This window comes from Etheostoma spectabile, chromosome 13 (assembly GCF_008692095.1).
Source record: "Etheostoma spectabile isolate EspeVRDwgs_2016 chromosome 13, UIUC_Espe_1.0, whole genome shotgun sequence".
Lineage (NCBI taxonomy): Eukaryota > Metazoa > Chordata > Actinopteri > Perciformes > Percidae > Etheostoma > Etheostoma spectabile.
The window spans coordinates 15,274,455-15,298,534 of NC_045745.1; the positions used below are offsets into that span (position 1 = coordinate 15,274,455).

Genomic DNA, 24,080 nt, shown 5'->3' on the forward strand with positions numbered 1-24,080 from the left:
CTGCTCTGCAACCAACATTTATCAACATCCATATGTTTCTACCAATCTCCTGCATGAAATACCAGAGATGCCTGCAGGACATTTAAGATTTCTATAATTTAGCTTTGGAACAGCTATACATTTCTCAGTTTGGATGCTACCTGCTAATGCTAGTTACTACTACAGAGTTACCATGAGCAGTCTTGACAGTAAGTTATCTACTAGGGACATGTGGAGAACTTCTGTGTTTTGATTGATTGTGATTGGTTTAGATGAGAGATGGCAAAGTATTTTGTATTGCCTTAATATGGTGTGGGAAAATACCATGATGTCAGACATTTTAAACTTGGATAGTTAAAAAGAGGACATAAAGTGATAAAATATAATTCAGGTTACGTGGAAAGCAGAGTGGGTGGGTGGTTTGACGTTAAGAGACACATCCTGCCTCAAAGACACCAAGATGTTGTGCTACGCATCGCCAACGCAAGTTCAAGCTCAACTGAGTTCTGTCAAACACTGAACAGTTGACACTGGCCATTTTATCAGGCTATATGTCTGACAGGAGATAGGCAATATATTTACACGTTTACCTGTATTGGAGTCCTGCAGCTTCTCCCTTTTTCTCCTCTTCTTTTTGCCCTGTGGGAGAAAGAACAAAACAAAATCCCCCCAATTAAATGAGACTAGCTGTTGCAATGACTTAATAACTACAAATTCACCATCAGCAGACTTTTGACTGAAGCCGAGGAATCCAGTTCTTTTGGTTTGTATTGTTTTTGTAAAGATAATGGGATTGTGCAAGAGTGCATCGAGTTCCCTCCTATCTCTATGGTTTTGTCTGAAAAAGGCATTCATAAAGAGCTTCTGAATTCCTCTTTTACTAGTTAGCTTAATATGTTTGTTTACCACCCTCGAGGGCAATCCCTCTAGGAGAGTGATAGTGACAGTGAGTGTTTATGATGAAATATAGTCACAAAACTGTATTCTTTCATCAACAGAAATCTGCACCATATGACAAAATCTTATGTGACATGTATATCAATATGAATCAATGAAAAAGGGTAAAGTGAAAAGCAGCAACCAGGTCAGGCAACCATATTTAATGCTCTACAAAAGCAAGAAAAAGAGCAAGAAAGATAAAAACAAGAAAATACGATGCACCACTAATGTCATTGTAAACTCAATTTCATGCAAAACCTGATGTGCCGTCGCCAAAAAGTAATCAATTGACACTCAACATGTCTGTTTTAAAAATGTTTTTTAAAGATTTGCAGATCACTTCAGATCCAACAAATCTTGTTGTTTCCATATTTGTATTAATTTGCATTATCTCCACTCTGATTTTAATGTGTGACTGCTGAGGTAAACATCAGAGTTGTTCACGCAGATCCGGTGATGGTGGAGTGAGGCTTCATATTTGGCTGAGATGAAGGATGTGGGCACAGAGATCTACCGCCTACGCTTCAATGTCTGCCCTCCTCGGCTCGCTGTCAGCATTGTATATGTGGTTACAACAACTCTTCTTGCAACTGCACCTTTCTGATGCTTTATGTCTGTGGGCGTATGTGTGTGTGTGTCCCCGTGTGTGTGCGTGTACTATGTGTATTTTTTTTTGGAGGAGAAACCCTCCATAGCTTGGGGAACTTTGCTTCCTGTTTTACGAGTAGGTCCAGGGACTATTGTTTTTGTTTTTTTTATTTTGTTTTTTTATAAACCTCAGACAATATTTTAAGCGCGGCCGAGAAGCCCTGAGTGCTTGCATGTATCTGTCGTCATTACACAAGTTGTTTGTTTCTATACATACAGTATGAGCTTATCAGATTGTCTTGCCCTGTCCCTAATAGGAACATTTTAAATAAATCATTTCAGTTTTTGGTTTCTTTACACTTGTGACTTTGTGACGAAATGGGGCAACAATAATTCGCCCTTACAGGTGCAGAATGATTGGTTGATTGATCACATTCTTGTCATTACAAATGATTGAAAAAAGTTTGACTTGTTGACATACAAAGCTACTTGCCCAATGCCCTATAGTTTAATACAGTAAAAAGAAGCACTGTACCTGTCATTTAGCCACCATATGTGGGTGATGTTTACATATTCAGTAGTACTTAGTCATGACATTAGTCCATAGGAACTAACCAAACAGCATCCACTGTGTTACGCCTTACTGAGCTGCTTATAAAATGTTTAAAGCTCCATGCATACAGCCATAGCTCTTACACAGTTTACTAGAACTCTGGTTCATAATGCATTCAGAACATCAGGAGGATAAATAAAGAGAAGTAACTCTCTATGGGTAGGGTCAGGGCTTTTATTTTGAAATATCTGCTCAATCAACGGGTATCGCCTTGTGCTGCTCAGTCAGCTGCAGCTATACAATGAGATAAGAACCAAATGAAGAATGACATTAGAACTGAATCAGTGTGCATGTTTGTGACATGAAGCACTTGTTCAGATGTTATAGAACGTGTTATAAACCACAGCCCAGATAAAGTGTCACCATGACTCGTGTGCCATGCCTGCCCGTCTACAGAGTACAGCTCAGTCAGGTAAAGAGAAACAAGACAGTACAGCAGAGAGATGCGTTAACAGGTTTCCACTCTGACAGGAATCTAACGTCACTGAAAAGCAGCCTTAGTTACAACCAAAGCCTTTACCTCACCTGATTATGACACATTTTCCTTATTGTTTTGTGGTAGGAAATATTTATATATTACAGGATTTACCTATAATTATTCGAGAAGCAAATGACTACTTAATACAAAAATCACGACTAAGTGCAGTGTCAAAAGGTTGTGTTTTTTTTATAACCATAGCGTATTTAGCTTTACTAACAAAAATGAAGGTGCTGTATTTATTAAATAGAGGCCCAAAAATAAATAAAAACTAAAGCAGCGAGGCCAGCCATGCGGCCCTGCTCTCTGTTAGTTGAGCAAAACGGGTTGATTTATACCTCTGTGTGATTCAGTGTTTTACAGTTTACTAGTAGTCATAACCATGGCAACGTGCAAGACTTGGTGAAATGTAGTCAAAACTGACCAATCAGATCTGCTTTTGCAGCTTACGTGTTGTTTGTAAGGCTGATGTGTGTGAGTCATTAAGATTTTTGGAAGGTGCATGCAAACTTTGCACAAGAATACCCACAACCCCTTTCATGCAGCTCTTCACATACTCATATTTTCCCATCACAGAGGCATAAATCCACCATAAGACGTGTCCCTACCCAATCAGCTTTACTCTTTTCCCCTGCGACCCCGCTAAGGCCCGCCTCCTGCAAGAGTTCAACAGCAAACTGACAGATCAGAGGCACACAGCAGCCCAGATACAGCACATCCCCAAAACATTAGACTACAACACATGCACCACACAGGTTTGACTTCCTCACATATTCTGGGGGGCCTATTTAATCATTTCAAGCTATAAAAGTCTGTCGTTATGGTTTATGACTTTTGACTGACAGGCCTGGGAGCCAATAATCATGCAGGTTGTTGAAGCCAGTAAAGGAAGTAAATGAATCCATTTCTTCAGCTTTAAGTTGAGAACAATAAATAGGATCAAACCCAGTTCAACAAGTTCTGGTTCATTACATTGAACCTGTTCAGATTTTAAAATTTTGGTTTTATTAACAATGAATCAAACCAGATAGAAAGAAGTCAAGTGGCAGGTCTGGCTCCTGGTGTTTGTTGCCTTTTTAAAATTATATAATTGGCTTAAAAGCAGCTTTCTGCTTCCAGGAACTGCTGAATCAAACTCAGCCTTTTTATAGGTGTTTATTTTCTTTAATATATATCTATATATATATATATATGAAAAAATTATAAAATTCAACTTTTAACGTTTCTAAAGGCTCAGTTGTAACCATAGCAACCAAATGACTTCTTCACATTAGAGATGGTCCCCTCTATAGTCCAGGTATAAAAATCATTAATTTTCCATAACAAAGTAAGAGTGCCTTTTACTACTTCATACATTTACAACCCCATGATTATGTTTTTTTTTCTCCTGCTTTTAAAAATCAGCTTAGAAAGGTTGTATGGAGTATGGATGAAGAGGAAAAAAGATGAGGAGTAAGAAGAGAAGTACTTACGTAATTGTCTCTGGCAGACCAGGTCGGGTAGAGTTGCATGTGAAGTTGTCTCTCTTTCCTCGCCAACTCGTAGTACTTGGCCTGTTCCTCCCGGGTCAGTGCATGCCACTGGGCACACAAAAACAAGAGAGAAACTGTTGATATTTTGATCTAATTATAACACATAAGGTACTTAACGATATTGTGGACATACATTTATCCTCATTCTAAAGTTATGAACACTGCACTTTTTGGCCTTCTGATTGAAAGTTTTGATCACCATTATTATAATCCTAATAATAATAATACTTTTACTATGAAATAGTAAAAATAAATAAATAATATGATATAGTTCATGAGATATAAAGGCAAAGCCAGTTTTAAAAGGTTTGTTTTATGTTGACATTTCAAAGAAAATACCGAGGTAGTGATTTGTTCCACAGTTCAGGTGCCTTAACAGCAAGGTGCCGGTTGCAAATCTAGACTTCTGCTGGTGGAAAAAGCTCTTCTCACAGTTCTCACAGTTCCTAAGTGGAGGATACCGCATGATCTGCATCTGAACTGTACGAATGCTATAACATACTTCACTTTCTTATCACTCCTCAGGATTCCGGTACCACCAGTCAGTGTTGTTAGAATCTCAGTAGCAGTATGTGAGGGGAACGGAGTTCACGTTACCAAAGTACTCTCATGTTCCTCATGTGTGAAATTACAAACTGACCTGGAAACAGGATTAGTCTGTGTTTAGTTAGTTTTGTGTGTGTGTGTGTGTGTGTGTGTGTGTGTGTGTGTGTGTGTGTGTGTGTGTGTGTGTGTGTCTGTGTGTAAATCCCTCACCCGTCGTCCCAGAATCTGGTTGATGGCGGCGCTCTCCTTTAATGTGCACTCTGCGATGACCTTTGCCCTCATCTCCTTCATGTAGAGCATGAAGGCGTTCAGGGGTTTCTTAATGACCGGCTTCTTGGGCTCCTTCTCCCGCTTGGCCTCCATATGCGGCTTCCTGAGGGGGGAGGGGAAGAGGAAGAGAGTGGCAGGAAGAGGAGGAAGAGGAGGAGGAGAAGAAGGGGGTAAGGATGGATCAAGGAATTTAAGTAAAGATGGAGAGAGAATCAGAGCCAGTTTCTTTCTCTTTAGGTTTTTCAATTTGTGTATACAAGAATTTAGACTTGATGACTTGACAACAGACATACTGTACATAATACAAATTTAAAGCAAACATTCTAAGAAATACTCATATTCAGTTCCTTTTTGAGGGTTAGTTCAGAAGATTGGTAGCACTCTCATGTCTGTGTGTCACATATGAAACAAAGCCAGCAGAAGAGATACAATGTGTTAATTAGTGAGCTTTAGAGATGCTGGTAGGTGGATTTTGTTATCATTGGACAGAGCTTGGCTAGCAGTTTCCCCCCGTTTCCAGTCTTTGTGCCAAGCTAAGCGTCTCCTGGCTGTAGCTTCATATCTAATAAACAGAGTGATATCGTTCCGCTCGCTGAACTCTTTGCAAGAAAGCAAATACGCATATTTCACAAAATGTCAAACTATTCCTTTAGGGGAAAATGTCTCCTACAGCTGAAATGATCAGAATTCATAATTTTTTGCACAATTTAAATTCCTATAAATGTCCTAATATATCCAATAACTGACAGTAATTGTTTCCACCCGTTCTAGTCAAGAATTAAAATCTCAGACAATACTTGCGTTCATCAGCATGAAAACAGTAACATAAACTGTGAGTCAGGTAAAGATGGAAATATATTAAATACTGCAACAAAATTGATCCAATCTCAAACTATGGTAAAACCCTGCAAGGAAAATGTATTAAGAGTAGGAATAAACAGAGCATAAATTAGTTCAAAAATACACAAACTAAAAAGCTAAAGGAAAATTAAGAGAGGAGCATATGATGAATGGTGGTGAATGGAGGATTGTGAGAGACAAGGGGGAACACTGAGGAAAAATGACCTTAAAAAAAAGTAAGCGTGGTATGAAGTGCAGGCAATACTTACACATACATGCCCCTGTCATACTGATCGTGCTCTTGTTTTCCTGTAGGGGGCACTATGGCTGGGTGGGGGATCCCTGTAGGATGCATGCCTGATGGACCTAGCATCAGAGAGTGAGGGAACCTGGTGGAGGTGAAAGAGACAGGTGGAGGAAGAGATAGAGTGAGATAAATAAGGTTTGGTTAGTTCAGAGAAATGCTGTGGGTCAGGGGCATAGAGGACGATGAGCAACAAAGCAAGAGCGTCAGTTTTGGTAAGCAATGAGCTTGAAAGCGTGAAAAGGTTGATCATTGAGGTGCCACATTTCATTTCCTGAACTTAAGATTCCTGCTGTGTGAACAAATATGTTGATTGACATACAACTAATTGTGGATGGTGTTCATGTTGAACACAGCTGTGTGATTTGGTTCTTTAAATTTATTCAGCAAAGATGTAAGCATTTGTCACCACCAGAGGGCGACCTAGCCTTACAGAGTGAGAGGTTGGGAGACAACGAACATACTCTTTCACATCTGAAATGTCTTCTTGTTTGTAAGTGCACTGACTGAATTCCGAACCCCATACGCATCTTATAATAGTCAACTCATAATTTCACCATCCAACTCATATTGTTTGTTTTTAACCTGCATGCAGTAACTGCTCATTGGCGGGGTTGTTTACTGTACCTGACAAACTCAGTTCTAGCAGCAGAAATATATAAATAACAATATAGTTACTGCTCACAAATAGTGAATTCAGAGAACACATTTCCTCTCTGAGTTGTGGTGCAATATTGATGATTAATGATCACAAGAAAAAAAAAGTTTTGATGTGATTGACCATTTTCTAATTCTTTTAAATTTTTAAATGTATTCTGGCTTTTAGTTTGTTGTGATTTCCTAACAATTAGACATCCACTGTGGAAATACCCACCTATTGTGACAAGAAGTCTAAAACAAACTATATGAAAGACCTTTTGTTGCTGTGGGTCCGGGGCCTTGTGTACGAGACCCAGCAGACAACCTGACGACCTGGCAAAGCGCCGTGGCAAGAACGACTCAGTCTGCTGCAAGCACATCTTACAAGATTGTTCAGGATCAACTGTGTCACTTTAGAGTCGCAGCTTAAGCAAATGCACAAAAAAACAAAACATCTGGCTGAACAATATGAAGACATTGTAGCTCTGTCAAACTCACAGTGGGGACACAAAGCTTGCGGTCTTATTTTTTTTTATTGTTCCTGTGCTGTCCTTGAAAAACAAAAATGCCTGCAGCATGGGATGACATAGCAGGATCTAACACAGTTGTGAAAAAAAATGCAATAGCAAGAAAAAAGCAGTTCATGTTCTGATAGTACTTATTAGTGTGTGTGTGTGTGTGTGTGTGTGTGTGTGTGTGTGTGTGTGTGTGTGTGTATGTGTTGGTGTGTGTGTCAGCCATTTGTATTCTGCAGCAGCAACTAGCTTGGCTCAGCTCAGTTTGCCTTGACGGGACCAGTTTACAGCACACTGGCTCCAATAGGACTTTTACAGCAGTTGCCCAATGAAAGCTGACAGGAGACAAACAAGGCGAATGGAAAACTCCTGCTTAGGCATTTTAAAAGTGCTGTAAACAGGAGTTTATGATGCAGAGCAATGCTTGTTGTTTTTCCTATTACTTTCTTGGCTTGGTCTGGCTTGGTCCAACCAGCAGGCTACGATACCTGGAGTAGGAGGCGGCGCTGGAGAGGTTGGAGGAGTAGGGCTGCCTGAATCCACAGGGGGACAGGGCAGGATAGACTGGCTGGCTCTGCCTGCCACAGCACAGCAGAGGGGGAGAGACAGCAACAGTTGATGCCTTTTAGCTTTATAGGTAAAGCTTTACTGTGATACAGAGGCATTGTTTTGGGGAGTATTAAACGTGCATATTGTCATGCTATTCATCATCTTTGTTTGCATTTTGAAAACAGTTCTCCGTTTGAATGTGGATTCTTAGAAAGCTGGACTGGTTCAATTTCTCTACATTTTTTTTTGTATTTTTTTATTTTTGTCCTGTAATTTATATTATATTCCTTATAATTTATATAAATTGTTTGTCTTGCTAGGAGTTTTAGGAGAGTCCTTTGGACAGGCTTTCAGCTTCCGACCTCTCCCGTACAGTTATTTTGATGTATATGGATATGAAACGTGTGTATATCTGCAAGTGTGTTTGAATGAGTTTAAAATGCTACATTTGTAATATGCACACAACATTTTTTTAGTAAAAAATCTGTAATATGCACAACAATTACAAAGAAGTAGTTGTTGGCAATGACAATCTTAAGTCTCAGGCTCCCTCCAACAATACTAATTAAATATGTCTAAAAAAAAGGAAATGAAGATCACACGAGTAAAAAGTGATATATAATAAACAATAAAGTTAAATCTTGTTGTTTAATGCTTTTTTGCATCTATGGAAGTATCCATTGTAGAAGCTCTTGTGGTGCACAGTGATCCCCCCCTGGAGAGTCTGGATCAGCACTGTTGTCTGCTGTGTGTCAATACTTGGCTTACCGGGAACACAAACACACACACTCACACACCACGGGAGGTCGAGGGTGGGGATTGGATGTAAGCAAGAGCCTTTGATATGTAGAAAACCACACTTATACCTCCTGAGAGCCAATACAACCCCCCACCCCCACACACACTCAACTGATTCATTCTTATGTTTCAACATATGCACACACACGCACTCCAATCCACATCTAGCATTTAAACCACCTTTACAATCATCATTATCACCACCACACACACTTCCTCTCTCATCCTGACTGGTTACACAATAGAACACAGGTCATGTGTTGCTTAAATGAAGACAGCTCAAACTAACTGATCTGCTTTTGATTTCAACAGGCACACACCAGGCATACATCCATCAGTCTATCAACCAGTTGGTCCACCAGACCTTATATACACCATCATACAGGTCACACACATCAAACAGCAGCTCCTGAGTGATGGTGACGCCACAGTCAAACAAAAAAATTACCTCCCGAGTGACAGGCATGGCTGGACAGAGGTATGCTGGAAATGTAATGAAAAACTAGGCAACCTACTCCCTTGTCCTGGCTGCTGCACCTTGTGTATTTTCTTCGCTACCCTTTGACTACAAGGGACAAAGTACATCCCTACAAACTGATTGAGTCAAAGATGACGAGTTAGAAAATTTCAGGGAATGACCGCAGAGGGGAATCGTTTTCATGCTTACAGTAACTAAGGCCTCAAAAAGACCTCTGACTGCTCTCCTGCTAGTATTTTGTAAGTACCAACTTTACCGCCTTAAAGTACAAAAATATCACGAAATGTGAAATAAAATCAAGCCATTCCAACAATCTGAAATTATTTCCTTACTTTCTCGCTGTTACTAGCCATTTTAGGCACACCTGATCTTCAACTTCACATGCAGTTGTAATATCCAGGGTTTGAACTTTCTCTGAAGCTCTCTTTTTAGATCGAACAACACATTGTACAAACTAACTCTTTCCGTACATAATCCGGCCTTTACAGGCCACCATCGTTCCTTAAGGAAACAACGAGGCTTTGCTTCACTCTCACTCTGCTTTGGCTGATAGAAGTTAAAGAGGCTTTATAACATCCCCTTCAGCTCTAGATTCACACTGTATTTAATAATGCAACATGTTTGTGAGACTCTGGCTCCCACCACAGTGGACGCCACTGCAACGCTGCATCTTTCCAAACAACAAAACATCTCAAATAATTCCTGACCCCTTTATGGTCCAAGGCAACTAGACCTGCCAACAGGCCTGGGCAGGGGCATGTGGAGGTGGTCATGGAGGGACAAGAGGGGAGACCAGGCTAATAGTGAAAACAACAGTTTGACATTTAACCACTCATTCTCTATGTTCTCCCCTCCTCCTCCTCCAACAAAGAAGCACACTACAAGGGGCCAAAACAAGCAGATAATCTGGGTTAAAGGAGATTAGCTGTTAATATTTGTGAAAATCCATAGTGAAGTGTCTGAAAAAGATAAAACGACTGTAAATCACAGACTTGAGAAATGTCTGGAGACAGAGATCTCGTCCTACAGAAACATGAAAAACACACATAAACACACATGTGTGTGTACAACTGCACAAACAAAGTTTTAAGCCTCTGTTCCAAATCTCCATGACATTTGATGTAAGCCTGTAACTGCTCCCACAGGGGATTTTGTCCAGGCACAGATACTGTAGGTTGCAATAAATGGATTTGTGTTGATCCATAAATCAATGGAAGACTGACATTATAAGTTCACAATCAACCAGCATGACACCGCGAGCTCACAATCGACTCAGAATTGATGGAAACTTTAAATGAAATGACTAAATATGGAGCAGATGTGGCCGTTGCAGACGTCCCACACAATATAACTTTCTATAATGCTACTGCTTAAATCAAGACACAGGCTGAGAAATTGATATATTATTTTTGGGGTCTTAGCTAATTTATTTCCGGCAAGAATCGACCTAAACCTGACGAATTTTTCCTTTCCTGAATCCACCATATTTTAAGGAAGACTGCAAGTTCCATATATGTGAAGAAACTGTTTTTAACATGACTGCAGCTCACTGCTGTCGTTATTTTCGCTTTTAAATGTCTTGGCAACAAAATCCATTTTTAAACCACATTAATTGTCTCTTCAATGATAATTGAATTTTAGTCAGTACAAACATGCATTTAGAGGACATACACTGATATACTTTTAGTGTCTGTTAGCAATAGAGTTAGTTACTCAGCATGTTTTTGGTTGAAATTTCTTTTAAATTTTGCAGTTGTCCACATTCCTTTTGTCTTGACAAGAGGACACAAGTTGAAGTCGAGTCCTAAACACAGAGGATCAAAAGGTGGTTTCTATGCCAACAGGGCCTTGGGTTAGCTACTCTGACACCAGGTGAGACAGTGATGTGTGTGACCCGGGTCAGAGTGTGTATGTGAGTGTGTAGTGTATGTAATGCAGGGATGATGATGATGATGATGATGATGATGATGATGATGATGATGATGATGATAATAATAATAATAATAATGATGGTGGTGGTGTTTGGGGAAAGAAGAGGTGAGTTGTGAAGATTAGCCAAAGATGTTTTTGGATCAAATGAATGTTTGAGGATTAGGGAAGCATGCAGAAGCATGTTGGTAGGGCTGGGAAAAATTATTATTTTACTGATTATTTATTAAACTGCAGATTATTTTCTAAACTATTTGATTAAATGTTTGGTCAAGAAAATATCAGAAAATAGTCAAATACTGTATGTCCGTCACATTTTTTTAAAGTGCAAGTACATATTTGATATTTCCTTGTTTTATCTGACCAACAGTCCAAAATGCAAAGATATTTAGTTTATTGTCACAGAAGGATAAAAAATTATAATAATCCGGAAAATATTTATATTTAGAGCCTGCAGTTGCCAATTAATTTTCTCAACTAATCAGCTAAAAGAATCAATTATCAGTTCTCATCATGTAAAAGACAGACCTGGTGTAATGTTGGGGAAAGATTGTGAGTTACACACTAACGAGGTCATCACAAGTACACACAGGACCGAGTGAGTCACAGTATGTACAGATGTGTGTGTGAGACTCACCAGCCCATGGAGGGAGTGATCTGGCCGACGCCGCCTGGAGGGAGGGAGTAATACCCCGAGAGGTCCTGGGACTGGTGCCTGTGAACTCCTGGAGGACACACACAGCAGGTGCAGGTACACACACACACACACACACACACACATTAACATTTTTGTATCATTCTTTTTTCGCTTGCATTTTGTCACTAAAGACCTCATAAGTACAGACACACTAAATAAATGTTGCTATTTCCCTGTCTTTTTGCCTTTTAAACACACATACACACAAACACACACTCATTAGGTCAGGTCAACAGTCCCCAGCCCTGGCCCCAGGTCTGATGGGCTATTATTAGCGCTATTAGTAGTCTGGGAACCTGGTATTAAAACACAAAAATACCCCTACACACAGGTCTGTCACACAGTGTGTCTCTGAGTGTGTGCATGTGTTAGTGTGACATAATACTGTGAGTGTGTGTCTGACCCTCCGTTGGGAGCTGATGTCGCCAGTTGGTTTTACTGGCTTATTCTACACAAGTTAAGTTCCCACATTTTAAAAACACACACAGATAAGAACACAAACCCAAACAAACCCTCTTGCATTCTCAGTTTCTACTTTTAGCAGAAACGTTTTCCAACAAAAGAAAGACTGCTTGACTCTGCCCTCACACAGTAAATATCCAGTCTCTCTCTGTCTCTCTCTTTGTGCCCTTCAAAGGAAGTCATTTGTCAACAAGCAGCACCTAGCACTTAGCGCAGCCTGACTGCTAACCTGTGTTTGCAGCAGAGGAATGCTCTAGATGACTGTAATTTGGCCGCGGCTCCGGGCCTGTTTCAGGACCCCGAGCCACTATAAATCTGGACGACAGGAATGTGACTGAGTCAGTCGACCTGTCTCACCACTCCGAGCCTTCCTGCCCTACCACCACACCCTTCCTCCCTTCTCTTCTCCTCCATCATCCTTTCCTACTGCCCCTAGCCCCTCCACTGCCGTGACTCTTTCCCTCCACATTTTCTCACCTCTTTTACCTTTACCTTACTTCTCACTCCTTCATTACATACCTCAACTCTTTTCCTTCCCTCTCTCATCCTTTCCTTGATCCATTCCCAGATTAATCCATGCCCCTATATTACTTTTATGGTCACTCACGCATTAATTCTCGTTATCATATCTGTCCTCACCTGGTTTACTCTCTACCATAACAAGATTAAAAACAATCCTATGCTGTCCTGTAGACAAGACATCTCATTAGTCGCACATATCTATCTATATCTTTCCTGTGACAATGGCAATTTGGGATGGATATTGTAAAAAAGCAATTTTTACACCAGTACCGATACGGTGACTTTGATACCGGTTCCTTGACGATACTTTTTTCGGTACCAATTTTATAAAATAAAAATAAATTAATTCACAAAACTTTACTTTTATTTTTTAAAGATTATTTTTTGGGCATTTTCGGCCTTTATTTTTGACAGGACGTGAAAAGGGGAGATAGATGGGGGGATGACATGCAGAAAGGGGCTGCAGGTCGGAGTCAAACCCGGGCCCGCTACGTTGAGGAGTGAACCTTTATATATGGATGCCATCTCCACCAACTGAGCTATCTGGGCTCTCATGGTACAAATCTTTTGATTTATTTTTCAGCTCCTACTATGTGAGCCCAGTCTCTGCGCATAACGTAGGGTTTTCCTGTGAATCTCTACAACGTGCAACGTTAGACAGACAATCAAAAACAATATTAGATCTTGCTAGAAGCATGCTGCATGCTTATTGGCTCATTGACGCTGATGAGATTTACTTTAAAGGCAATTTGGTCGGTGACTAAAAAGCCTTGACTTTGGTACCCAGCCCAAATGGCAATGTGATGAATGCTTTCAAAAAGACATAACAGCACTAAAAGAGGGAGAAGGGACTTTTGGCTGATCCCTGCTGCAACATCTTCCCATAAAAGATATGCATGTGTCATAGTTACATCATGGAGGAGTTTTCTCAACAGCATGTATATCAAACTCAGACACAAAAACAAGGTTCAACGTACAGAGGTCTTTATCGCGGTATGTTCCGCCACTGAGAACACAGGGTTTACCCTCAGGCTGTGTTCAGACGTGACATAACACGGACTCCTCATTTATTTCCATGAGAGCACTGCATTGTTGATGCTGCAGCACTTGTTTTGAATTCTCTACCGTTTCGACTCCACTGACTGGCTTCTTCTTCGTAGCAACAGTGACTGAGGCTCATGGGTATTGTAGTAGTTTTGAGCCATGCCAAACTGACAGACAAAACATGATTTCAAAGAATCAAAGTGAAAGTAAGTAACACTGCAATGCTCTCCCTTCTCTTCACTGAAGCCTCTATGTTTACAGGCTTGTGGTGTTCTTCTATAGGTGCAAAAAAAATCTATGTTTAGTACTGCCAATTTGTTTTGTTTTGTCATGGTTAATTTGTGTAAAAAACATTACACTTCGTGAGAAAACAATCGTGGCAGAGAATTGTGATATCAATTTGTGATTCATATTTTTCCTTGAATTGTGCAGGCCTCTTGGTGGCCATGACACACCCCCACGATTGTTACATTTTTCGAGGAAGTATAAAAACAGCAGTGCTTTATGTTTGCCTCGGCATTTAAACTGGACTTCAACACACACAAACACACTGTAGGCCATTTTGTTGTTTTGCCAGAGGGCTATCATTAGGCTGAATATGCCCTTAGGCTAGTATAGATGTTTCTGTCTGTTAATATTGTAGAGGATTAAAGTCAAAATAAATGTCTTTTGATTAAATCTCAGATTAACTCAACAGATTTCCCCATTTAACCATTTATAATAAATATCAACTGTTAGGAATACAGATGAAAAAGAAGCATTAATAACAATGATAATGCTTCTTTTGATACCGAGATGGTGAACTTCACATCCTTTTTCCAAAATCACCAATATAAAATGACTGTATCCCTAACATCTAAACAGAAATCCCAAACAAAGTTTTATTCTGACTGTTAATCTGTCAAACTTGGATGTGATGGAAACATGACGCTGGTTTCTGTAAGTCACCTTTTTGCAGCCCTGTTTGTTGTTGGGAAACCTGAAGGGGAAAATTAGCAGCAGTAATGGGGCAGTTTTCTTTGGAATGCCCCTTTTAAAGCGGCCATCTAATGACAGCTAAAGCAACTATCTCACGGTCTCCATGTCAGCGTCTCGGGAAACATCTGAAAAAGGAAACCATTTGAGTCAAATCTGACTCGGCGTGAGCTCGGTGTCAGAACGTGTGCATTTTGAACCGAGCTGAAAATAGTATTCATGCACTGATAATGTGCTGTGGTGGTTATAACCACTGAGAGTGAAAGTGCTGCAGCATCTGAGCCTTTAAATGACTTGACAAGCAGCCTGTGTGGTGTACATAAAAGAGCCCAAGACCAGAAGAAACTTTGTAGTGTTTTGTTACAGTAAGGGCGGTATAGGAGCTGACAAATTTTACTGAAAGTACAGGAACAGTTACTTTTGTTAAGAGCAAAAATCAAAAGTCACAGTAATAGCAGAAGTCAGTTTTTATTATAAAACGCAATGTCTAATATGACTCCTTTAATATTTGCCCTTATTATTCTGCATATTTAATTTCCAATACAGTTTTCCTTTTTCATCGTGCAGATTTTAAGCCGAGAGTCTCACTCTCTTGCCACCAGTCACCTGAGAGTAATCATAGGGTTCTTTTTTGTTTTCTCCAATAAGTAAAGGCAACAGATTACTTCAGACGGCATAGTTACTTTAATGCAATGGTAATTGGAAGAGCTACGGTCATAAGCAACGTTAAGCTTAGAAATCAAACTCAATTAAAAACTTCAACATTATATTTTTAAACTAAACTCAAAAACAGAAATAAAAGACAACTGCCTCAAAGGATGAGGCTGCCATTGCTTTAGAACAAACCACGAAAATGAAAAAACTACAATGAGTGAATTTCAAAAATGGGTCATGAATATATTGGTAAACATAAAGTCAAACATTTGAGCAAACACTTACTCAAACTGGAATAAAGTGAGCATTTGTTACGGACTATTTTCACCTGCGGATTAATACACATTTGGTGCTCTTGTGAGGGTTTACAGGAGGTGTGTGTGGATTGGACCAAAATGTAATTTATAGTATCTGTGTTCATGGTAATAAAGGAATATGTCAATCAGAGCAACGGTCTGGCTCCCTGTTTTTAGTAGTTTTTGGACAACAAAATGGACAATGGAGCCATTACATAACAAGAGTAATAAGCTATATCAGGTTTTACACATGCAATACTTATAAGAAAGAGGTTTAGGTAATTTCCAGAAAAATATAGAACATTGCCAGCCTTATTCTTTAAATAATACTTTTTAAAAAAACTCAGAAATGCAGTGACAATCCAAAGTTCTGCTCAGGTAACTGATGCATTTTGTTTGCAACTCCAGTAGTTACTTCACACTACTGCACACACTTACAGTAATATGTTAAACCCATACGGCACTCTACAGTAAGTGTTAATAATCTGTGTGACAGCGAGCAGACATGTATCATTTCTGCTTATTCTTTTTACACTCTATTGTCCGAGCCAACAGTCATATCTGAGAAACAGTAAAAGCAACGTGAAGGTGCTGATGTACTGGGAACGGCTACTGTTAAATCACATGCTAAATGTGGTGTTATGGTTGACTGGACTGAACAGCTGGGTTGCACAATGTCAGGAGTCTCAGATTAAATTAAATGTAACTAAATGCAAACCTAGTTCGGTAAATGTAAGATATAAGGTACATTTTAAACAATAAAAAAAGAAACCTATAGTGCTTGGTAAACAAATGTTCTGAGATGAAAAAAGCAAAACCAAACATTTAAAAATTTAATCTAAAATACATTCATTTATAAAGTTCTAGCACAGTTTAATCCTCTAGACCAATTCAACATTTTTGCTGTTCTATAAAAAAAACGTAATTCTCCATTCCACTTTTTCCACTCTGCTGTCAGATATAACAGAAATATCAGAGTGAGATTTTAATTTGCTGTGATCTAACAAGTGAACTTACATGAGAACACATAAACAGACAGATTGTTAACAAGCTCTCTGGTTACCATGGAAACTGGCATCCTTGCATTCGTGTCATTGTCAGTCTCTTGCCATATCGATGAGAGGTGATGAGTTAAAGCAGTGGGGCTCAGGCGTGACAGTTTGTACCTTCACTGTCATGTTTGAAACTGCAATGCTGCTAAATTTATGAAATTGGATAATGAAAATATTTATTTTTACCAAACTTTCTGCGACAACGTTTTATGTTGCTTCTGATGCCTGAATAGATGAAACTGATCTGCCATAGATCACTCTGTACTTTTAGGTGAAATATGATATTTTATAACATAAGTAAAGGAGGATATTGCAATATATAGATATAGTAGCACAATGGCATTAGACACTAGGGGTGCATAATGTTTGAAAAATTATACCAGTACCTCTAGAGTGATACTGATACCAATATTGCACTTCATTTGAAATAATCCTTCCCCATTTTATGCATTTATTTTTAATCAGACCCCACAGGCGTGTTAGTATAGCCCTACTTTCCCCGTTCTATTTCGTATAGGCTTTGTCCTCTTAGCCCCTTAGAGGGCTACGCCTATACTCATAGAATCTGGAGTTACAATACATAACTATCGTTATGGTGACATCTTGGCACACTGAACTGCCCACTCCATTAAATACACCCCACTCAACTTCACCACACCACAGACTGTTTATAGCTGCTGCAGTAGTGGGCCAATTGCACGTCGCATTAAATCAAAGAACATTTACAGTGATTGGTTGCCGGAAAAACCAAACAAATAGTTAGTTTTTCTTAGATCTGGGTACAAAAAGATCCAATGCAGGTATCATTTGACTGGAGAAGTATCGATTATACTTGGCACGTTTTTTTTTCAGTTCATAGCTTAAAAAAAAGAATCAAGTACTGATTCCCAGCCCTATAAGAAAGAAAGTTTTTTTTTTTTACTTTCACTGTTAAGGGAAAGTTTAGGGGTTCATAAAGTTAAATTCTACTAAAGGTCCTTCAGTAACTTCTTTTAAGCACCAGTGAAGACAGACAGTGGGCGCTGATGGAAACAACACAGGAAGTAAACTGTTCAGTGAGAATAAAGTCAGAGCTGTGAGCTCAACTCAACAAAGGAGGTTAAAGAAAGAGAGGTGTCAACTATGCGCTGAAATATAGCAAAAGACTTTCCTTGTACACAAACAATGCATGATTATTATAGTAAGTGGCTGTCATCTACAATAAGCTGAGTTCACAGGAACATCCTACTGGCTGCCAACATGACAACATGATGCCTCTGAAGAGTAACAGGAGTTAAAAGATGAATTTTTATACTGCACAACCCTTGTATTTTATCATCTGTGTGGCGATGTAGAAAGAGGGACACAAAAAGCCACACAAAAGATTAAAGAAAAAAAAGAAGGAAACTGGTGATCACATCTCTGCTTTTCCTTCAACCTTTACATGCATGTGATGCATGAGAGGTATAATTATAGGCCTGGAGAGTGGAGTGCGAGAAAGAAACTGGCAGAGCACAGAAATTACAAGAGCTCAAATGATTACAGGAGATATATAAAGGTGAACCCTGAGGAAATGTAGAACTATAATTTGACAATTGCTCACAGACAATAAACAATCAAAACAGTTTCCGATCAAAATATTTCTATTAAAAAAACATTACTTACATTGTTCTAGCAGTGGAAGAGAAAGAAACAGAGACGTTTATGAGCAGAAATCACCACAGCAGTTACCTCTATCATATCATATCACACCAACCATGAGTGTGAAGATAGAGTGATTAGATTGTGACAGCACTAGGAGAGGCAGTGGGATGCTATTTTCAATGGGAAAGAGCCTTACCATGATGCAAGTATGCACAGATTCTGTAATGCTGAGAACACCGTGTGCTTCTTGTACAAACATACGTGGTGAAGTGTTCAAATTAAAAGGGAAAACAAGACAGTTTGGCAGGAAAGCACTGAAATTACAAATTTGCATGTGGTAATCTAAATAAATTCAGATTTTATACTGGGTGGCGTAAAGCTGCACTGATTTACAATGTGCCCATACACCTCTTCAATTGTGGTCGGCATGGCACATTTCAGCCGAACAGACTGAACACAGGCTGCTTTTTGAATGACCAAGACCAAAAAGAAAGGTGTTTACCGAGGTACATTAATGTCACACCTGCGTTCATATTACCATTGGATAGCCTCACAGAATTCATTATTCAGGCTTTTGAATGCCTCAGCTGGGTATTTAGCCTTTGCTTATTCTCAGACTTTGTAAACTGTATGCAGATGTAATGTACTGTACAGTCATACAGTACATTACATCTCTAAAACATCTTGAAAATCACATAACACTGCTTGTTTTTTTCATGATGATTTCAGTGCTCATAAACCTCATCACACTTCTCATTATCATCATACTTTAGCGTTAATCTTCTAACTTTCTGCCAACAGATATAAAACTATATTGATTCATGTTGAGCTCAGCGATACAGTAGAACAGTTTGAGGACAGCAGAGTAAATAGTTGTGTAATGTATTAACATCACTGATGAGGTAACCCCTACCTGTGAGGAGCTGATGAATGATATGAGGAGTGAGGTAAGGTGGTATGTATGAATGTATGTGTGTGCGTATGTATGTGTGTGTGTGTGTGTGTGTGTGTGTGTGTGTGTGTGTGTATGCGTACACACTGTAGTGAACAACATAGTCAGAATTCAGGTGAGATGGTGTGAGGGAGGTTTTGTTCAGCAGTGTGTGTGTGTGCGTGTGTGTGTGTGTGTGTGTGTGTGTGTGTGTGTGTGTTTGTTAGAAGCAGGTGGCTCAGTCTGTCATTAAGCGCTGAGTCACTATGCTAGCGTCAGTCAAGGACACACACATACAAAGAGTCTAGACCAGACAAGGGGAGTGTTTTTTGTAGGATAAAGGGGCTTTCCAGACAGAAGATTGCCTGAGGTCACACTCCAATATCTTATCAGAGCCAAGAAAAGACTTGTTCAATTTACGTTTCTTCTCTTACCATTCTCTTTCTCTCCTACTGTTTTCTAACTTTTCTCTGAAAAAAGCTACTCGCTTTCCTCGTCATCCACTGTCAAAATTCTTGAATTATTATTCAGAAACTGAAGAGTCTGAGGAAACCCCAGGCAGTTTTAGAGGACCAATGAGTTAAACCATGCCAAGGAGTAATTTCATAGTTATCAGCTGTATTAAATAGTGAGTTATGTTGCTGACCCCTGCCAAATGACTAAGACAGTTTCACTGTTAGCAATGACTCCAATCTGCAATGTAGTTCATGAACTACAGTGATAACCTAGGCAATTACACTGGATTACATCCAAAAATTATCAATAAATGTATATAAAATTTCATGGCAAAGCTCCAGTCCAAAATAAAAGTGTTAAGTCTCATCGATGTATAAACTAATTTACTCCAATGCAATGAAGTTGCTCATCCAGCCCCTCTGGTGGCAATTTGTTTTCAGCACAGCATTTTTCTTAATACACTTCAACATGTGAAAAGGAGAAACCCCGGGATCTAACTACCAACCTCTAAAGGATCAATGGACAACCAACAAGGCTGAATCTGCTCTCTTTAAAGAGTGCTGCACCAATTAAGCATTGTACTTCTAAATCACTGCAGACTCACAATGTAAAGTTTAAAATTCATTCCACACATTCTTCTTCTTTGTCAAAACCTGACGCCTACATTACCCACAACGCAGCTTGACTGCAAACGGAGATTTGTGTGTGTTCTGCTATTAGCTGATAATTTAGCCTCAAGCAGAGATGAGGAGTGGGCTACAGAGGTCTCGTAAATTCAGTACTTTGAACTCCACACCTCCAGCTTTTTTTTGAATTATTTATTTTATTTTTTACTTGTAACTTCTATTCTTCAGCTGGAACCAACCAATTAATCAGATTTTGCGCAGCTCCCTCTGAAGCCAAAAAATACTTTTTACAACTTTTTTTTACACCTGCACTAATACTCCCCAAGCTCTTAAAACAATGTGTAGAATCAGTGGAGCTCACCTTTAATACATATATGATTAGTCCTCCGGGGACCGTGAATGTGCTAAATGATTTTGGCTAGTGATGCAAGATAAAAGAGGATGCGGTTGCCAAAATCCCCCGGGGATCAGGAATATGTTAAGCAAATTCAAAAGTAATGTGGTCAGCAGTTTAGATATCTTCATCTGTACTGCAAAGTGTGAGACGTACAGCGAGACAGATGGACCAACCAATGCTGCCGCCCTTTCAGCTCCGCCTCTTGAAAGGCAAAAATTCTACAGTGTTTAAATGTCAGGGTGTGTTTGTTTGTGACTTTCAAATAGAGTAGTGTGTGTTTGTATGCACAGCGCTTGCTAAGGAGAACCTTATGTGTGCTGCAGCGATGGCTTGTGCGATTGTCACTCTAATTGTTTCCATCTTTGTGTATGTGTGTGTGTGTGTGTGTGTGTGTGGTGGTCCCTTCAGAGGAGCAGGCCACTTCAGAGCAGCCATGGAACCGCCACAGGCTGACGGAGCCGGTACTGCCACTTCACACACTGGGTGCGTGCCTGAGTATGTGTATGTATATATGTGTGTGTGTGTGTGTGTGTGTGTGTGTGTGTGTGTTTGAGTGTGTTTCTGTGTGTGTGTGAGTTTGAGAGAGAGAGAGGTATAGAAATAGAGAGAAAACAGGAATATGTGTACTACATTTGTTATGTCACATGTGCCTATGGTAAAAAGAGACAACACTTGTGTGTGTGCAGCATTTGTGTTGATGTGATGAATGAAACAGATTGCAGTGTGTATGTGGAGGAGGATTTCAGCAACATTTCAGCAGCTGTTTGGAGTATACCTATGTTTACTGTGTGTGTGTGTGTGTGTGTGTGAGTGTGTATTTGTGTGTCCTCTTAATTGTGTGTAGTTCTGTATTTAAACAAGAATACAAGATCAGTAATGATGGCTGTGTGTGTGTTATACTGTATCCATGTCTACAATACGTGTGTTTACATAAACCTCTATCTTAATATTTAATTTTATACTCTTTATTGATCCCCTATGGGAAATTACAATTTACACTCTATTGTTATTACACACTACACACTACACACAGGCCTGAAATACTCACACATGCCCAGGTTCTACACATGCACTAATGGAGAGATGTTGGAGTGAGTGGGCTGTGACTGCTGAACAGGCGCCCTAAGCGGTTGTAGAGTATTCAGTGCCTTGCTCAAGAGCACCTTGGCAGTGCCCACGAGGACAACTGGCATTTCTCCAGCTCCTAGTCCATACTCCGTACTTGGGTCTATACGGGGACTTGAACCAGCAACCCTCCCAACTCCCTACGAACTGGTCTACTGCCACATTATGTGTTTATCGGTGTGTGTGTGTGTGTGTTCTCATACCTGTCTTCTGGCTCATGTCTGTGGGCAGGTGTGGAGGACTTGGGCTGAAGTGCTCGTTGCTGTAGGGCAGGAGGGACGTCAGCGGATGCATCCCGTGAGACTGCTGCACCACAGACACTTTGTTGGACTGTTGACGAGACACAATGATACAAAATTAATTTAGATTATAATGAATGTATACAATCTATTTTTTTTTTTGCATTGACTGAATTGTTGAGGACACATTTTTCATATCTTAGAAATTAAAGTGTTGAGTGAAATGATATGAATAGAAACAATGGGTAAAATGATTCAATTAAGACATGGGTTGAAATAATCCAAGATGCAAGACAGATTTAAATACCTCAATCAAATACGCTTTAATTATATACGTTACAATATTTTAAGCTAATTAAGTTGTAAAGACTATTTCAGGATGCAAGACTTATCATTTGAACTCTTCTTTGTCCACCACAAGAGAGATCACAAATTCAGCAAAGGAAAACTTATATAAACTTATAATAATAATAATAACAAAAATCATCTTTATTATTGTAATCACGAGGATGTTTGACAATTGTATTTCAAGATTTAAGATAAATTATTTAGGCAAAAGACTACAGGAAACGATCAAAGAACATCACAATGATTTCTTCCTCTTTTTCATTTGCTTGAAGAAGACAAATTCAACCAGAAACCAACATTAAATGAATTAGACAAATCTCCATTCTTTTCTTCTCTTAATTGAATCACTGGTGTTTAAAGATGAAAGACAACACAGACACACATTGACGCCAATTGAACACATACACTCGCATGTATAAGAATGAAATCTAGAAAGAAAGAAAGCTGGACATCTTAAATTTGGTGTGGAACAAACAAGATGTGCCGTTCTTTGCTCCCATAGGTTTTGAGTGCAGCAGGGAGGAGCAGGAGGCGGAGGTCCATTTGATCGATAAGCCTTTGATGATCAAGTGAGGCTGCATGCGAGCTTGTTTGCTTTCATGTTTCTGTTTACAAATGGCTTTCAATAACTTACGTGAAATCCAGTTATTGCTAATGCTCACAGCATGCTGGCTGACATATGATATGTCACAGTGGTTTGCAATGTTGCAGGCAGCTAAACAGGCAGCCTTGAACAGAGTTACACTGCGTATGTTTCAACCATGCCATGTGTTTTCGTGAGTGCAGACTGGACAGTGTAACTATTTCTGTGGGAGGCGAGTAGAAATGCATGTTTTTCTGTGCGAGTGTGTGTTTGTGAGTGGGTGGATGTGTAAGGATGGCTATATTTGTGTGTGTGTGTTTGTGAGTGTTTCTCCAAGCTGTATTAAGTCTTTGAAAGCTTGGCAGAGGAGCCGATTTTCATGTTTATGAATATCTCTGAGAAAAGTTTTTAAGTTATTTTATTTTGTAAACTGAGATGGACACGCCTGTGTGTGTGTGTGTGTGTGTGTGTCTGTGTGTGTGTGTGTCTGTGTGTGTGTGTGTGTGTGTGTGTGAGAAGATCCATTTGCATGAGTGTCTGTGTGTGTGGAGTGCACTACAGAGGGGCAGATCTGGTACTACTTGCTGGGCCTCCTGCTGAGTTACAAAGTGAATACCTTATCACTTAAAGGCAGAGCTTCCACACGCTACACTCCACATTAACACAAGCACATACACTTTCAACAGCTCCTTTCCTATCCATCAATATCTTAAAGTCTCTCACACTGGCCAGACATACACGCACACACACAAACTGACCCTCATGTGTATGCTACACTGCTAGCTGTGGAGCTAAGATCAAATCGCTACACTGCTTTTAATGTCAAGACATGAAAACAAAACGCACTGCCTCTGTACTAGAGAGCCGAAGGGTGGGAGGTTTGAGGGTGGGGGAGGAGGTGCGGGGTAGGAGGTAGAGTGGGAGCAGGGTGTAGGTGGAGGGGAGGTTTTAGATAAGGTGGTCTGCATTCATTATAACGTGAAGAAGCCCTCAGAGATGGAGGAGGAGTGAGTGCCAGTAAAATCACTTTGTGATTTTGACACTTCTCAGCTC

At 39.7% G+C, this 24,080-nt stretch overlaps 1 protein-coding gene across 15 annotated transcripts in view; it reads right to left on the minus strand.

Annotated features, from left to right (window-relative positions):
* tcf7 (transcription factor 7) overlaps nt 1-24,080 on the minus strand; it is a 71,405-nt gene that overhangs the window by 6,467 nt on the left and 40,858 nt on the right. For 4 of the 15 annotated variants that reach the window (XM_032533115.1, XM_032533125.1, XM_032533124.1 and 1 more), the window contains exons 4-11: nt 22,061-22,187; nt 11,635-11,722; nt 7,687-7,821; nt 6,055-6,174; nt 4,886-5,048; nt 4,070-4,177; nt 3,206-3,253; nt 570-618 (exon numbers count right to left, since the gene is read on the minus strand). In XM_032533115.1, the coding sequence (XP_032389006.1) occupies nt 570-618; nt 3,206-3,253; nt 4,070-4,177; nt 4,886-5,048; nt 6,055-6,174; nt 7,687-7,821; nt 11,635-11,722; nt 22,061-22,187 (838 nt within the window). The remainder of the gene's footprint in view (nt 1-569; nt 619-3,205; nt 3,254-4,069; nt 4,178-4,885; nt 5,049-6,054; nt 6,175-7,686; nt 7,822-11,634; nt 11,723-22,060; nt 22,188-24,080) is intronic. The other 11 variants (XM_032533119.1, XM_032533128.1, XM_032533127.1 and 8 more) reach the window with 7 other exon arrangements.